At 38.8% G+C, this 18,420-nt stretch overlaps 1 protein-coding gene across 1 annotated transcript in view; it reads right to left on the reverse strand.

The window, feature by feature from the left end:
• Positions 1-14,682, reverse strand: part of LOC139122613 (uncharacterized) — a 66,503-nt gene extending 51,821 nt beyond the window's left edge. The window contains exons 1-5 of the mRNA XM_070688174.1: positions 14,113-14,682; positions 4,152-4,209; positions 3,635-3,716; positions 3,167-3,282; positions 1,188-1,388 (exon numbers count right to left, since the gene is read on the reverse strand). Coding sequence (XP_070544275.1) covers positions 1,188-1,388; positions 3,167-3,282; positions 3,635-3,716; positions 4,152-4,209; positions 14,113-14,181 — 526 coding nt within the window. The 5' untranslated portion in view covers positions 14,182-14,682. The remainder of the gene's footprint in view (positions 1-1,187; positions 1,389-3,166; positions 3,283-3,634; positions 3,717-4,151; positions 4,210-14,112) is intronic.
• Positions 14,683-18,420: the final 3,738 nt, after the last annotated feature.

Genomic DNA, 18,420 nt, shown 5'->3' on the forward strand with positions numbered 1-18,420 from the left:
CTATCTCAAACTCTTACTTTCGTGAGAAGTTGACTGAATTTGAAGCATTGCAACATCATGTATTTTGCCCCTTTGCAGAAGACAAAAATTACTTAAAGGGGAAGTTCACCAAGGATGATTTTAACATATGTGCTAGCTTTCTGGTCACTTACCCGGAAAAGCTATTTTCGCCATTTATAACTTGCACGATTTTTACAAAAACCGATAGAAATAGTACAAGAAGTAGCCCATGTAATTTGAATCATGGGAAAAAGCGCCAAGCTTAGAGCTTGCATAATGTGATATGGAAGGCACCATTATCCAATGGGTATGGCATTGTCCACTCACCCATGCTTAAACCAGGCTGTGCGTCTTTACATAACTTTTGTTTATACTGACTATCCTCGCATAAACGATGAATCACTTATAATAAACTGTCCACTGTCAGATTTTGCGTTGCAGTTTACTACTGTGTTGCTGTGAGTGGGCAATGTGGGGGCCATACCCATCCGAAGATGGTCCCTTCCATATCACATGATGCAAGCTCCAAGCTTGGGGCTTTTTTCCCATGATTCAAATTACATGGGCAACTTCCTGTACTATTTTTATCATTTTCGTAAAATATCTAGCAAGTTATAAATGGTGAAAATAGCTTTTCTGGGGTAAATGACCACAGAGCTATCACATATGTAAAAATCATCCTTGGTGAACTTCCCCTTTAAGGTAGTACGCACCTCGAAAGTGAAAGACTTAAACTCTTGCTCAAACTTTCTCAAACGAAACTTTCAATCATTCTCTTACCAAATCAACAATAAAATTGGGGGTCACCGTGAAAAGTTCAGAACTAGTGAAACAAATTGCCCAACATTTTGCAATTATTGAAATTCAAAATGGCCGCCATCCCTGTGTTAACTCTATGGGGGAAAATTAAATTTGGATTTTCAAAAAACTAAGACGGTAAAAGTTTTTCTTTCTTCAAGAGCTTTAAACTGAGCCCCCACAAATGGTAGATCAGTAAAGAATTGTAGAAATTTTAGAGTCCGATTGTCTGTCCCCGAGGCGTGTTCTACCTTAAGGTAGCAAGAAGTGACAGAAGCCTAGATGTGGCAATTCTGAAGACTAATTTGTCTCCCTGGCCTCGTCAATAAAATACCAGTCAGTCAGTAAAGCCATCATGAGATGGTGGAAAAAGCTGGGTAACACTCTACCTTTAAAACAGGCTGGCATCTGACAAACATAGGACAGAGCTTGAGAGCAGTCACCAAGAAACCACTCATGTGATGGGTTGGCCCAGTCCACAGCTGCACACTGATCCTCTGCGTTCTCCTCATAATGAGACCAAAAACCTTCCAACGCTAGCCCTTGTGATCCATCAGCCCAGCTGTAGTTATTGTATGACCCATGGAATCCTGTGTCAAGGTTGCAAAAGGAATATTACACTCAAATGAGACAATGTAGATGTCAATATTATGAGATATCTATTCAACTTGTACGAATAGAGTACAATAATAATAGAGAGGATTTTCTAGTGTGCCTATCTCCTACTGAGCTCTAGGCGCCGGACAAGTTTAAATAACAATTCAAAATCTACTGATCAAAGAGGTGAAATTTAATTGCCTGGCGGAAGGATATTGTGATTCAAGGCCGCAGAGTGTGGAGGGAAGGTTGTTTCAAATTTAGGGCCAATGTGAGAAAAAGTAGACCATTCACCAATGGCTGGTGTCAAAGTTCCCTGAGTTCTGAGACGACATGTGACCGACTGATGAAGGTGGTGAGCATCTTGAGGCAGTTTACAGGTGGACTGAGTTCAGAGACAGTGGTCCACTACTGAAAGCAGAGTTGTAAACCAGTGCAGAAAGTTTATACTGAATAAGGCTAGTAACTGTAAACATTATGTACAGTTCTTTCATAAGTCACTTTGGTGGTGACAAAATCTTGCCAGAGAATTCTGTCACACACCTGGAACTTTGCAGAAAATTGGTTTACGGTCGGCACACTTTGCAGGTATTCAGTAACTTTACAAGTAGGTGTGGTCGTTTTATGGCTAAGCATGTATTTTCATGTCTCTGTTGCATCTGGCGGATGTTTTTTGGCGGCCTTTTTTAACTCTCTACATGATAGCCTCATTAAATGGATCATTAACTGTGAAAGAAGCTTGCTGAACCATCCACTGTACAAAAGCTTCATTGCTGTTGATATTTTAACAGCTCTTCTCAGGACACTTTCTCATTTTCTGCTTATAAACAAACATTTCTCACGATCTTCATATTGTGACTGGCCCTCTAGGCAAACATTTGATTACGACATGGAGGATAAAGAAGGGAAATCTTTCACAAAAAATAACATCTCTTGCTATAATGTCGTATGTTTCTCCAAAATCAACCAGATGAAAGTTTTTTGGGGAATATTGGAATAGAAGCTAATTTGCATATTTATATGAATATTATCATGGTTACATAAAAGAGCCTCAATCGTATTCTTAAATACACAGAGCAGCGGCCATTATGCATTAACCCTTTGAGTGTCAAAGTCAATTTTTGTTGCCCTTATAAAATAAACCTCATTCAATTTTTGTCAGATTTTTGCCAAAATTTTGATAAAAAACTGTGGCCAATGAAATGTTGTGTTCATGTGGTCCAAAATTATCAAAAAAATTACAGAAAAGTTCATAAAAATTGGTAAAATGTTGCACTAAAATTTTGGTGGGAAAAAATACAGCACTTAAAGGGTTAAACCTACTTATACAATGTCTCCACATGTTTGTATGAGTGGAACCAAGTCAAAAGTTGCTCGGCCTTCAACAACATTTGTGATCCAGACATATTTACTTTGACTTAGTCTGCTGGATGGGGGGGTAATTTATTCAAGCTGGGCTTGCTACCAAGCTTACTTCTGCTAACAGTGGATAAAGTGACTCCCCAGCAGACTGTGCAAATGTAAATACATTGACTGATTCCAGGTATTACGAATGACGTAGTTTGCAATACTCTTTTGATATCTCTACAAAGACATTCCTAACACCTTGAGACGGTATTGCTTTAACCTGTTCACCCCATTCCCTGTAAACAGGTCCACACTTACCATTGATAACAATGGGATTGGGCCAAACCATGGGGGTGAAAGGGTTAAGTTTCTGTGGGTGAACACTGAAGATATCTGAGATAAGATTTGAAATGTGGGAACTTACCGGACCAGAATAAATGCTCAATATAAACACTGCTGCTATCACTACTGTTGGCCACTATTCTTGCTATGAGTTGATTTTGTGCATAACCTTGGATATCAACAAGGTAAGCACCTTGTCTGTGAAAAGTGAAAGAAAAATTCGATTTCAGTTTGAGATTTGATCTGTGTAAGAAACCGAATCATGAGATAACATTTAGATTGCATATAGTACAATTACTATTTTTTTGTTCATCTAATCTATGCAACAAACAGAAATTTCAACAGCACATTTTGTTCATTACAGAGAATCAGAATGAGAAATTTGACTTCTGATCTGACGACTTTCTTCTGCAAAATGTGATGGTTTACAAGTACATGTACATGTAACGTTTCCTTTCACAGCAATGTGATTGGATGCGTGAACAGGTTGACAACAAAAAGCCAGCCAATCAAATCGATGACTAATCTAAATAATGTATATCATACTCACAAAAGGCACATGAGTGCTGCCTCTGACCAACTTGTCCCATAATGATAGGACTGATAACATAAACGGCCGTGTCTTGACCAATCTGGCGGAGAAAAAAAATGTAACTATTTGCATTTCTTGTCAATTTTACTTTTTTTTTTGTTTGCTGTATCCTTTGCACAGATTCATATCACATCAACGACAATAGGTTACTTCTCTCATATGACTTTTAAAAACATTTTAAAAAACTAGGATGTGAGTTAAGAGGAAGACGAATACTGATAATGTAACTATAATAGTGAAAGAATATCAAAGATATTCTTTATGATGGATAAACAGTTCAAATTATAGTTTATTAAGGGACAGTAACAGGTATGTGATAAACAGATTTTAACAAAATGGGGGAGGTTCCAGAGTGCTGTATTTCAGTTGCTAACAATTCATATAATCAGTCTGCGGTTATCTTAATTAATACTATTATATTAATACTATAATCTTGTGAAAGACAGACATTAATTAGCAGATGTAAAGATCTTACCTGGAGGGCATATCCGATTCAGTTCACCAACTTCTATAACTTCATTCAGATTGGCTTGCTGTTGAGGAAACAAAAGGAGAGCATTTCATCTTAATATGAAGTGTCTGGATTAAAAGGAGTGCATATACCATTTTTTCAGTACCAGTACACTTGCAAGTTGCTATGGTTATTGACGTGACAACAAGGCAGGGGAAAGTTCATGGGGCACAGCGTCAGCGTGTACGAAAATAGACCACGGGTACCGACCATGCATATGCCCACAGGCGCTTGGCACATTGCTGGGATAATAATCATATTTAATATGTAGAATGTCTATATTAAACCTGATTATTCATAAAAGAATCACCCTACGCGATATTAGTGTAGGCCTATAGGCCTACATGTTGACTGGCATTGTACCTATGGCTGCCTGGCTCGGGCCAGGCGAACGCACTGCATAATCATCAATGTGTAGAATGTCTACATGACTTCATTATTTATTAAAGAATAACGGTGCGTGATATTATTGCACATGTCAACTAGCTTAACCGAGTGGCTGTAGAGCTCTGCATTGCTTGGGCCCGGCTTTGGTCCGTTGTCCACTGCTGCACAGACAAGAGCACTTCCTGTCTGTGCAGCATTGGACAACGGACCAAAGCAGGGCCCAAGCCATGCAGAGCTCTACAGCCCTCGGTTAAGCTAGCTGACATGTACAGTAATATCACGCACCGTTATTCTTTAATAAATAATGAAGTCATGTAGACATTCTACACATTGATGATTATGCTGTGCGTTCGCCGGGCCCAAGCCAGGCAGCCATAGGTACAATGCCAGTCAACATGTAGGCCTATAGGCCTACACTAATATCACGTACGGTGATTCTTTTATCGAATAATCAAGTCGTATATAGACATTCTACATATTAAATACGATTATTATCCCAGCAATGTGCCAAGCGCCTGTGGATATGCCCGTACATACATGTAATTTATATAGACGCTCGCCGGTGCGAAGACGACACTTAGGTAGATATGCACTCGTCAAAAACGGTGACGGCTTTGATCTGACAGCTGACAAGTGGTAATATTACATGTAAAGTGACCAAGTGTGGCCTGCTATAAAGCTTGACAGGCTTGAGGCCTTTGCCGAGTTCAAAATCAATGAAATCACTGCTCTTCCAGTGAACTGTGTGAGTGTGAAGAAATGCTCTGACAACATAAATAAGTGATCAGATGAAACACACTGTCGAACGGCTATTTTAGAAACCTGGAAGTGGATTAGAAGCTCATCTTTAAATTACCCGCGGCCGCGTCCTCCACTTCGATTCCGATTCCGATGCACAGCCGATGACCGGATGTTGATGTAGCAAAGATTCATGGGTAATGCAAGAGCACATACTCAGACCACAGGGAATCCAGACTGCTAGTTATTAATTTTATGTATTACATTTGCAAATGTTTTCAGGTAAAGAATGGAGCAGAATACGGTAATATGATAAATTACGGTTTGCCAAAGGCCAAAATTTCGCCATTCAGATGTTGATTTGGTGACTTTTTTTGACGCGTAAAACCACAGGCGTTCTGTTGTGTGGATAGTTTGTAAAAGTGTAGTTTATGCTGCGTTCCGACGTTCTGCTCCGTAGCCTTGTGATAAGGCTAAAGAAGAGAACGTCGGAACGTAGCATAAGCTACACTTTTACAAACTACCCACTTAACAGAACGCCTGTGCGTAAAACTGACTTGTATGGATCAGAGCAAGAAGCAAGTTGCATCCCTTGTGTGTGTATAGGCAACAGGGAAGAGTATGTAAGTATAGCGAACAGTACTTTACGTAGGGTTTGGCGAACCTTGGTTTGAATTTTTGCTGCATGATGATGATGATGATGATGATAATAATAATTTTTCATATTTTTATTAAAATTAATAACTAGCAGCCTGGATTCCCTGTGCGCCAAACTACCGTGTCCTACTCAGACATCGACTGACACATTACATCTGTGATTTGATGATCAACCGAATTAGTACTTACAAATTAGATTTTTCAATTTTATTTTATGGGAGTAAAATTTGGATTTTCGAAAAGAAGCCTGCTGTGCACCATTCAGTATAGCTCACTGGTTTCAGTTCCGTTTGAAAAGAATGTTTTTCAAGCTTCAAAAAGCTGGATTTTAGCAGAAACTCCACACAGCGCGCCTGGCCTAGCTCATTCCACAGCTGAAGTTATATCACCTTAGTTCAGTATGAACTTGTACTTTTTTTTGTGTCAAAATCCGGAACAGTAGGCATTATTTACGGCACGGGGGGGGGGGGGGTTGGAGGAATTTCATCGGAAAATCTGAAATTTCGAGTAACCCCCCGCTCTAACAAAGAAATTTTGAATGGACTCCCCCCACACTTAGAAAAGTTAAATATCAATACATGCATTTTTAAAATTTACAAAAATACAGAAATAGTAAAGACCTTCAAATCCTGATGTACAAATAAAATTCAACGTCACAATAAAAAGTAGATATCAAAGCTCATTGTTTGATTTGGATGGGTATCATCATGTGTCAATGTTTCCACTAGGATATCTGACTGGCCAGAATTTGAAAGTACAGGGGGGAGAGCACTCGAGAGGCTAAAGGGGAAAAGTGTCAGAGGCGGTGTCCCCCTCTTATGTGGAAAATTTTGAGAAATTGATGTGTACAATGGTGCAATCTGAGAGGCGTTTCAATTTATTTTGCACCAAAAACTGAGTAACCCCCTCTCCACAAGTTGAGCAACCCGATGTAGCTTTCAATATTTTGAGTGACCCCCCCCACATTCCTCCAACCCCCATGCCGTAAATAATGCCATCTCCCCTAGGCCGATATAGAAATGAAGACATGGCCGACGATAATAATTTACCCCGCTATTATCATGCGGCTTAAAATGATCGAGAAAAAAAATTGTCTCGAAAGTGATATGCGAGAAAACTGAGTTTAATGGAAGTTTGACAGCCAAAGGACGATAAGCTTAAGCTTATATAAACCGAGAGAAAATTTATTGCAACCCGCAGTCCGCAACCCGCAGCCTGCAAAAAAGGCATCCGGTTGGCTTCCCAGTAGATGTTTTGCTCTGCCTGAGTTTGTAAAAGTATCGGTTACAAATCTTCTATAATGATGCAAGGCTAAGCTTACTGTTCAGAACTTCACGATATAAGTCAAGGCGTAAAAAAATGGACTGTATTGAAACAAAACTTGCGGCCGCTCGAACTTTTCCTTAAACATTTAGGCCCCCTAAACGTTTCTATGGTGACAGTTCTATCACATATCTGTTGCAGGCCAATTCTTACGACAGCCGCATCATGACTTTTTATCATGGTGAATGTTTATTTGATCAATAATGAAAGCTTTCATGTGTGATCATAGGAGTAACCAGATTCAAGATTGTCCGATATTCTTTATTCGGTTTTTTTTTTGTGTTTGCGAAGTGAAGACCTTGTTTAGGGGCATGTCTCAATGTACCAAGGTTAAAGGCCTTGGATATTCGAAGAATCGGTGTACTCTCCTGTGATTAATACTGTCAAAGCTACTCATGTTCAGACATTAGCATGTCAATTTTCATCAAAGGCTGTCGATCATGTGGGCCGAGACGGGTGGAAAATGTTGACCTTGGTTCAAAGGACTCATAAGGCCGGCGACACGCGATATGAGCATGGCTTGTAGGCGATCATGAGTCTAGAGTCACTGAATTTTTGAATATTGGTGTAACGGAAACTTTCATTGGTGATTTTAGAAGGCCGATACCATACCATACCATACCATACCATACCATACCATACCATACCATACCAAAGTATGCACATGTACTGCTGCAATAATTGTAGGAGCCGCATGAAGGTTGTTGACTGATGTTGCGGCCCCGGTGCAACAGCCAGCGACCATCGCACAGCCTGTCCCCGGGCTACAATTATTGCAGCTAGAAATTGTACTGTTTTCAACCCCATGGCAGTGAAAAATATACGTCGTTTAGGACAACGATCGATTTATTGTTTGCTATTTGTTTATCGGGACTGGTCTTCCTACTCTCTGTCTGTAACTTTTCAGGCAGAACGGGGACAGATTTCAGACTTTCAGTTTTCGAATAATATTTTTTTTGGTTTTATGTTGTGTAGACTCATTTAAACTTCTGGAGAAAATAAAGTTTTTACCGTCTTTTTTTGCGAAAATCAAAAAATCAGTTTTTCCATACCGAGTTAATACAGATTACTGCGGCTATTGTACGTTTTGCTACTGATTAATTTAAATTGCTTTTTTTTCCGATCTTCAAAATTTGGCCTTAATACTATTCTTGACTGAGAAAGAACGTTATTTAAAATTTCCTTCAGGGAGAGTTAGGCAAAAATTTAAACCTCTCTGTTCCTTGGCGCATTACACGTTTCATTTTTAGGTCTAATGCTTTTTTGCTTGCATCAGAGCAATAGGCCGAACCCGGAATTCGAATCGACCACGGTACAAACAAAGCCATGTGCGCAAACGCGCACAGACGTACGTGTATTTCCATACGCGTTCAGTACACATGTGGGTTTGTTTGTACCGGCATCACGTGATTATTTGGGCGTACTGAGTATGTAGAAGTTCTAGAACGGGCGTACGCATCGCGTCCTTTTTATTCCGGAGTAGAACAATTTGTAGCGTATACCCCTTCATCATTTTAGAACACTAAGTATTGTGCATAATTTTGCATTTAAATTGAAGAATGAATTTCAAACCGGAGATGGATTAAACTAACAATAATGATTTCTATATTTACCAATTACCTCGACAAAGAAGATTGTTAAAGGGAGCAAACCAAGAAAATAAAAGTTGAATACAGCGATAAACGGTACATGTACTTGGGATTTAACATTTTCCAACATCAGTAGACAGCTACAGTAATAAGAGAGAAATATTCTCAATTTCAAAGGCAGCCAAGAAAACATTAAATACTGATGTACATTCCTCCTTTGAGACAGAATCATCCTTTGTACAGATATTCAGACTTTCAGAATTTTACTATGTCCTGCTAATATGCGGCTTGTGTGGTGAAGCCTGTGAAGCAGATGAAGGAAAATCATCATCGACTTGATTTTTTATAATTTTCGCCTCGTAGAGTTAACATATGGATAGTGACCCTTAAACATGTAATCCAAACATCCGTAAATTTTGAGTAATCTGTTTATAGTACCTGAATTTGCACTATGAACCTAAGTTCGATTCATGATTTTGAATGGCTTTAACGGGTCCATACTAAGGAAAATCTGAGCAAAACCTGAAAGTTTGAAGCATTCAGTTTCGAGACGTATACTACCCGTGACTGAAAATTCATTCACAATCAACATATCTATTTTGCTACATAATTTTTTGTTGAGAAAGCTGCACTGATTTTACATCCATTAGGCTATACTGCTGTGGCGTACCTGGAAGTGTTGCGCTGATTGCCTAGAGTATGTGACGATTCAATTCATCTTACAAATGTTTCGACCCTTTATGTAGTTTTCATCAAGCTACATACTGTATAATCAAATCAGTTTATGATTTAGAACAAATATTACTTATTTATTTGTAATGTCGATGTGTAGGGTGCCGGTATTGATTCGATGATCATTAAGGTAGCCACTATGGCAATATCGACAAGCCAATAGTCTAGATTTTTCGTAGTTGACTACCTATGTACAGAATCAAGATATGACGTCATTCGTCATCACATTGTACATTGTTAGAGGGACTGTACATGCCGAGCAAATACATGTTTATTATCTAAATATCTGGAGAGTTTACACATATATTTGTGTGTACATATTGTCCACTCAATAATGAACACAGAATTCAATAGACAGCTAATGTCTCCGTCACAACGCCATTCTAAAGTTGTGACACAGAACAGTGCCCTTTTCGCGCGGTATTTGTAAGAATTCTGAAGATATCAGAACAATTGTATTCTGCCTAAAAGCCTTCCCTTTATGATGCAATTGGGTCATCAAAAAACCCGAGAGAGACAGGTACCGTAGACGACAATGTACGCAGACGAAAATGTTGAATCATTTGTTGTCATTTTCCACGTTGCTGAGTTTCTGTTGAATCGCCCAGGACTCATCATCCCACATTTTTCATTCTTAGAGTGTCATGATGGTATCATCTATAGACACACTGAAGAAACTCACGTTTTTTCGTAAAGAGTTTGGGATAACTTTATCTTATAAGATGATGAAATAAAAGCAACCAAAGGAAGGATTTAAAAAGTATTACGACACCTCTGTGATACTCCTCTCAAATATGCCAAACTGACAGACAGAGAATTTTGATTTAACCTATAATCGATGCAAGAAGAAAAATTGTTCATAAAACAAACGACGTTTATACCGTGACTAAAATTTGGCAGGTGCGTTTAACAGTTTAAGGAATATTTTGATTATTGAAGCACTGTACTCTTGATTTGCTAAAACGGATTAAGAAATCGATGCATGTTAGTTATACCTTAGGCAAATACACACACTTATGACGAAAAAAAGGCGGCTGAGCTAGTCAATTATTTCAACGCACATTTTACATGCAGTAGAGCAAACCTGAAAATAAAATATAAATTGAGACATAGAAGTGTATTTTTTTAGGTTTTTATACATATTCTGCATATTAAAATTCAGATAAACTAGGCTTAGCCTATACTTCGCCGCCATGCAGCGTGTATCGTCATACAACTCATCCATGGGCCTTCTTATTTGATATTTCATTAATTGCAGGACGAAAAGAACTTCAGCTGTACCGGGGGGCATAAACTTTTCCGTTACATTCAATACACATAAGAGGAATACTGATATGTATCTTAAAGTATCAATACAGTGTTGTTAAGTAACGCTACCGATAACGTTTTCCACAATTTTTTTCAGGAAAAGTTGTAACTCAACCTTTATTACCATTGTCGGATTTTAATGAGATCCAGTAAACGACAGTACTGTGTTCCATCGAATTTATTTATTAAGTGGTTTATCAACTTATTAAGCACGTTATAAGCAGTTTATGAACTTATCAAGTGTCAGTCATCTAGGTGAAACTATATCCGCTCTTAAATTCACTTATACTCATCGACAGGCTGTGCCTATAGCGTAGATGTGATGGCTGCAAGGTTAAAAAAGCAAAATACGAATAAATATCGCCAATACTGTTTCTGTCACTTGAGCGATTGCTGCGATGTAGTCGGCGGTGTTCTGCATGTGAACTGACAACCGTGCCAACATTTAAACTGTACTTAAGCTTGTTTCGAATGGAAAGCAAGCAGTGAAAACTCACACCAACATCATGGCGCTTCAATGATGAAGAATGGGAATTTATAGCAGTAAATTTTAATGCAATTATTATGTTTCACATGAATATAATTATTCACGATGAATATTCTCAAGGAAAAAAAAACTAAGCTTAAGGAAAGGTTAATATTTCGAGAGCATGCACATGTGAGAAGCTGCTGGGTTAAGACCCTGCTGGCAATCTGGGCGAATAGGTTGATAAAATGTCATAGTAACGTAGTCCGGTCTACTCCACAGTACTCCTTGGAGCACCACTTACCGTAACGTAGGTATGTATAAGATACAGGATTTGTAAGACTGAAAAATAAGGGTTTCTTATTCTAATCCTGGGTCTCTCAAAAAATGATGCGGCGATGCATTTTTTAAAGTTTGTGTTCATTTTAGCTTATAAGTTGAAATTACCGAGTCGCCTTGAAACCAGCAGAACAAGAATGCTTACATACAGCGGTAATTTAGACAAGCAGCAAGATAACAATAACTTCATTGTTAAAATCTGTGTAAACTGCATACATGTGTCTAACATATTATATTTTCTACCTTGCGTACCAAACTGTCAAGTCTCATAAATCAATCGATATCTTTTTTAAGCCAATGTAAAAAAATCTGAACTCTCTCTCTCTCTCTCTCTCTCTCTCTCTCTCTCTCTCTCTCTCTCTCTCTCATATGTGAGATATTATATATCATATATGTCTAGATATAAATAATATATATGTAAAATAAGAGGAAATATATTATTCACATATATATATACACACAAATATGTTTATGTGTGTGTGTATATGAAAAATATAGTCATGTATTTAATTTATATTTTTGTATATTAAATCTATATATTATATCTATAGATATACTTAATGCTCAATGTTGTATCGTATAACACTTTATGAATATACTAAAAATACATCATGCACATTGATTTCTTCCTATGAATACATCTTTTACCTTTGTATAAGACTATTTATAGAAAGATTTCGATGAAAATCGGTCCAATTGAAGATCACGAGGACGTGGAAGTCGAGTAAAGGATATCCTGCGTACTTTTATGTGTTTTTTATAATTTGCACAGAGTTAAATGTGGTGAGAATTTAACAAGACTCGAGTTTCCCTCCCGAAACCATGCTGCGTCAAGTTGTAGCCGCCCAAGTTGTCCATTGTAAGAACTTAACTGGTATACCATGGTGCTCGTGTGAAAAGAATATACGGTTAGGAGATCTAGATATGTACAGTGTATCGTCCGTACTTCTTTATATGAAACCTAGGATCCTTTCTGAAACACACGCAGGGGGATTCATCTGACAAACATGCTTGGCTGGAGATACTTGTAGACAAGTTTTCGAAAAGTTTAAAAGAATTTTGTCAGAGCTTTGAGCGTTTAAATAAACTGTCTTTCATACCTCCGCTTTGTTTGCCTGCAACGGTTACTGTGACTAAACTCTCTTACTTATATAAAAACATTTCCACATGCCCTCACTGTGCTTATAATAACTGAACCCGAAAAACACTTTCTACCGCAGGTATAGCCTCAATTTCCTTAATACGTGAGCGAGAAATCGTTATTTCCGTAAACAATGTCAACAGTGCAATTTTTCTTTTGTGTTGCCGTCGGTGGCCAGGGATAATAATCAAGCCTCGTGTTCCGCACCGCACAGCGTGGTTTGGACAAACGGTTTGGGCAGATTGTATGAACACACCTTTCTACCGGGTACAAACAATCTTATGCATAGCTTCGCGTTGGATTTCTCCTTCAAAAACAGGGTAATTCATTCATTGCCTCAGGTTACGAAAATTATGAATACGAAATAAGAGAGACGAGAAAAAGTTGTTTAAACAGCGAAAAGTGCCCGCAATTTTTTGTAAGTAACGAACACCTTACATGCAATCTCCAATGATAAAATATGTAGGTGTACTTGAGCTACACATTGATATTGCGACCTTCGCCGATCACATCCCCATAACGAAAACGCTCTCAGATTCTTTAATTTTATACTGTGAGTTCGAATCCGATCGAAAATCTATTGAATTTTCATCGAAAATCGAAGCAAGGTAAACTTGTTCTGCGTTCGTTGTGTGCACTTAGTTTCATTGTGCGATAGCAATGGAGCGGAAGGCGACGTTTTGTGTGGGCGTTTTGGCTTCCATAGTTCACTTCAACCGTCAATTACATGTCACAGGGCGAGTTGATTCGGTAGCGACAGTTGAACCATAATGGCATATACATGTTTGTATCTGTATGAACTTTATGTATGTATGTATGTATGTATGTATGTATGTATGTATGTATGTATGTATGTATGTATGTATGTATGCATGCATGCATGCATGCATGCATGCCTGCCTGCCTGCCTGCCTGCCTGTCTGTCTGTCTGTCTGTCTGTCTGTCTGTCTGTCTGTCTGTCTGTCTGTCTGTCTGTCTGTCTGTCTGTATGTATGCATGTATGTATGTATGTATGTATGTATGTATGTATGTATGTATGTATGTATGTATGTATGTATGTATGTATACATGTATGTACGTACGTATGTACGTACGTTGTATATATCTATGTATGCATGTATCTATGTATGTATTAAGTATGTATTATGTATGTATGTATATATGTATTATGTATATAATCAATGAAACAGCAAGTTGTAAGTATCTTTAAGTTGATTAAGAAGGCCAAGGATATCACAGACTTACCGCTGACACTTCCCACAGGGTTACCAGGAGCGATAAAAGTATAAGGAAGTTGGCCTTCAGACGACTCATAGCTTTGAGTTGACAGCTAAGTATGCCCCGGTGGTATTGGACGGTAGGGCATACAGTGTTCGAGTCCAGGGGCGATTGAAAACGCCCGTCAGTCGCTTAACTCACAGTTCTTGTAAAAGCAACCAGGAGGATAAAAAATTCTGCGATCATGGAACAGTCACCTATGTCAGGTCTCCCTCCAAAGACAGAAACCAATCAAACTATTTCCCAGCGTCTGTGTCACGTAACTTATACCCACGGGGACAGCTGAGTAACACCTATCGTCAGTTCATTTCATCTGGTATTGTGGCCCTGTGAATAGTACTAGCGGATGTCAACACGGTCAGCCTGAAGGAACGCTAACACGCTTTCATGGACTCGGCGTTGTAAGTCTTTTTTTCTTACACGGAAATGCCACGGGAGGTCAGATCAGGGCATAGAAACGTGAGAAACGTCGAAAAAAACAGTCGCATAAACAGTTGCCAACCTGCTGGACGTGTTTCAAGATTTTCAACTTGAATGAAAGCGTTTGAGTTTTTAAGTGCCCCCTCTTTACGACGCAGGTTCGCTTTATTTTATTTTGAATTAAGTCAGGGCTTGTTTGTTGGCCGACTCCACCCAAACTGGCCACAATTGAACAAGCAGTAGGTATAGGTTCACAATAAAGAGACCTTAACTGCTTTGTGTACCGTCTTGCAGGCCGTGCTTTTATAGGGCGGTCACTATGTTTGCGCCCAAGGTCATAACCTGTAATTATATGAGCTGTGGATGTGCGGATACTCGAGCCCTGAGGACTGACGTAAGCACCTGGGATGCTGGCTCCTTCAGGGTGTTTGGCTGACACACTCGATTCGCTTAACAATAGTATCACTATTGAGCAACGCATCTAACATCTGCGTTGTGCTAGCTACGGATCAGGTGAAACCCTTTCCAATGAAGGTAAAACATACATGGTTGAAGTACCATCACTGATGCGCGGCCAATTTTCGTGTGCCAAAACCAGTTTAAATTCTCTATTGATCAGACGGTCAGTTACCTTAAACGTTATATCCAACATAAAACTGTCAGAAACTAACAAACATCTCGGAATGTGTACCTATAAAAGAAAATCGGACTTTGGTAAAAGAAAGCGGAGGCACCATATTCGATTTAATTTCTAACATAAACCCTTCCATAATGTCAATTCATCGCATACCAGCATTTACGATTAAACAACTCACGAAAATACTTTTGTGCAATACAAAATGCACCGGGTCTCTTCTATTGTCGACAGATTTAATTTTTTTCAGCAAAGAGCGGGAGTGAAAAATGCCCAGCATTATAGGTTTACACATCAGTGCCTGTATTGTTGTAGACCTGTCTTTTGCACGTAGCTTCAACTGACAATCGGCAGGTCTGTACTTTTCAGTCCCTCAGCGATCTTCAAAAGAAACCGCTTACAGTAGTCAATATTTTTGTCACAAATAGAAAACTCAGACATGCAGAAAGCAACTTATGTATTTCATATACAGACTTCAAGTTCTTAGTTGCATCCATTCTGCGAAGTCGTTGATTCAGCCAACAACTCCTTCTAGCTTTGCCAAGATGCGCCTGGTCATACTGTTTGATAATTGCAACCACTGTTTTAACTCATCTTGTAAAATACCAAAAATTGGCGCAATTAAACAGTCTTAAAGTCTGCCGAATGCTGAAGTATTTATGTCTGCTTTGGTAATACAAATTTGCAATCTTGTGCGAATACAGATAAACTAAAATGGCATTTCGATGATATGTGACAGCAATACCAATCGCCATCAAATGTGTTTGCTTTCAAGAATTATACATACACCTCCGTTTATCATGAAAAAGGAGGCCTTAAGGTGAAAAACAAACAAACAAAAAACAAATACCCTACCAAATTTTTCCGGCAATGAAACAAACTTTACCAAATGTCGTCTCCGTATTGCACCGGACGCTTTTTGCTATGTGCTAGTCATATTGCGTCCTTAGCACCACACATCAATTATAGATTACTTGCATTCTGAGGGAAATGCAGATTGCTAGGCGACAGATAATTGTGCTGGTACTGCACGAACTTTCGCGGATTAAAAATGTCAGCAAGCATATATTAGACATTGCTTCTGTAATTGATCGTAACGCTCGACTCAGCAAATCTTTAGCTTTTGTATCGATGTAGACTACCTATCATATACACAGATTTCTTTTCATATAGAATCTTTTATAAATGTATAATGCCTCGTATACAGGTACCAAACCATTTGCGCTTAACCTCATTGTTGGGTATTGTTGAACCAGCTTGGATGGTGGACTTACTACGGAAAGTACGACCTGTAAATATTTTCTTGAGAATTTCATCAGTTGACACGGTGACTCCTCAATTAACGGCTTCCAATTCTTTGTGTAGGTGGACTGTCACTCATGCGGGAGCTCAAACAGAGACCATTTATACCCCGGTAACCATGTTGAAATTCAGCGAGCCTCGGACTGAGCACGAAATTGGTTCGATTCATCGAAGAGTCTAGTTGATTGATAATCACTTCACTTGTTCAATTACACCATAGTGTCACGCGCTCTCCTTAGCACCGAAAGAGAAAAAAGGAAATATTTTTTTTTCAAATTTGTTGTCTGGATTGCCTTTATAAGATACGAATAAAGCCAGCCAATAGTAAAAGATTTAAGGCACATTCAGTTCAAATTGTCGAGTCAGACAGGACCATGAATATGGCCAAAGAAATGCATTGATTAACGTTAACTGTCCGGTTTCCTATTTTGGCGGTAAAAATGATTGACTTTGTGCCTGTATAATTTGAATGCGTGATATAAACTGCTAGACCAACATCATGATGATAGCGGGACCAGAAAATGTATGTATGTTTATACTTCTCACGGACAAGTTGATAAGTAAGTCAATGTAATTCAACAGCGGCCTGTTCTGCTGCCTACTTTGTCAGTTAATCCAGTCCCGGGAGAGTTTCGTTGATTCAACTCAAAACATACCGCCAGACTCTTTAGTCGGGCAGTTCTGTTTCGATAACGAAGGTCATGAAACTGCCTCTGAGGGTATACCGCTTCATATAAGCATCCCAACCTGTAGACGTGAGTGCTTTTCGTTTAATTGGGGAAACGTCTGCGAAATATATCACCGCTTTAGGACTGATTAGAGAGAATTGCGCAAGTAAACGATGCCTTTCATGCGCCTCGGGGGCAGATATCAAGACCACCAAACTTTTCCAATTTTTTTCTGATCTATCACTTCTTGGGACTCATTTTAAAGGTCTTGGAGTAGAAAAATTTTCACCGTCTCAGTTTTTTCGAAAATCGAAAATTTTATTATTTCACATAGAGTTAACACAGAGATGGCGGCCATTTTGAAAGCCAAATATCAGTAAGCTTAAATATCGGTAATTTGTTTCTCTAGTACCAAAATTTGTACCCTGACCCCTGATTTTCATTCTTGATTTGGTAAGAATATGGCTGAAAGTTTCATCGAGGAAAGTTTAAGTAAAAGGTTAAGTCTTTCACTTTCGAGGCACATACTACCTCAAATGAAGCCCTCCCGTATCTCGTGTCCCAAAGAAGGGAAGAATATGAGTTACTGACAGTGCTATGCTATGCGAGTATAGACGTGCTAGTCTATAAGCTATGGTGTGTAAGCAGTCGCGTATGATTCAAGCATGAAATGCTTCCCTTATCGTTCAAAAGATTGCGAAACATATTGCTGCTCTTGTTATTGTTGTTGTTGTTTTTCAGGTGAGATGGGGGCTGTTACGGAGCCCTATCAATGCTACAATATGAACGAAGAAGTGACCGAGAAACTTGTCAGGATTGTAATCTTTGATATCAATTTTCGGCTGACATAGATCTACAGTTACGTGCAGAGAAAACGAACAAAAGGGTGAACTCAGCAGTTAACGTTTAAACAAAATTTATTACGAAAATAAAACTAATTGCTAAGTCAGGGATAGAGTACAAGCTTTAAAAGTGTACAGACTACTTATCTCAGCTGGGACGGCAGAGCTCCAGTCTCAGAGTTGTAACAGTCAGTCGGATGAATGAACAGTCCTTTGGCTTGCAGGCTTGAAACTGCACAAAGTCCACAGTATAAATCCAGCGTTGACAGTGAAGGTCTTGAAAAGTCTTGAGAATGACTACTGCTGGAGTTTAGTAACACACAAGAGACACGATCCCAAAAGTCTGACTGGAAGCTGAGCACGTCCCTTTTATAAAGGCATATAAGAACAATCTAGAACTTTTATTGAC

The sequence above is a fragment of the Ptychodera flava genome, chromosome 22 (assembly GCF_041260155.1).
Source record: "Ptychodera flava strain L36383 chromosome 22, AS_Pfla_20210202, whole genome shotgun sequence".
Taxonomy (NCBI): domain Eukaryota; kingdom Metazoa; phylum Hemichordata; class Enteropneusta; family Ptychoderidae; genus Ptychodera; species Ptychodera flava.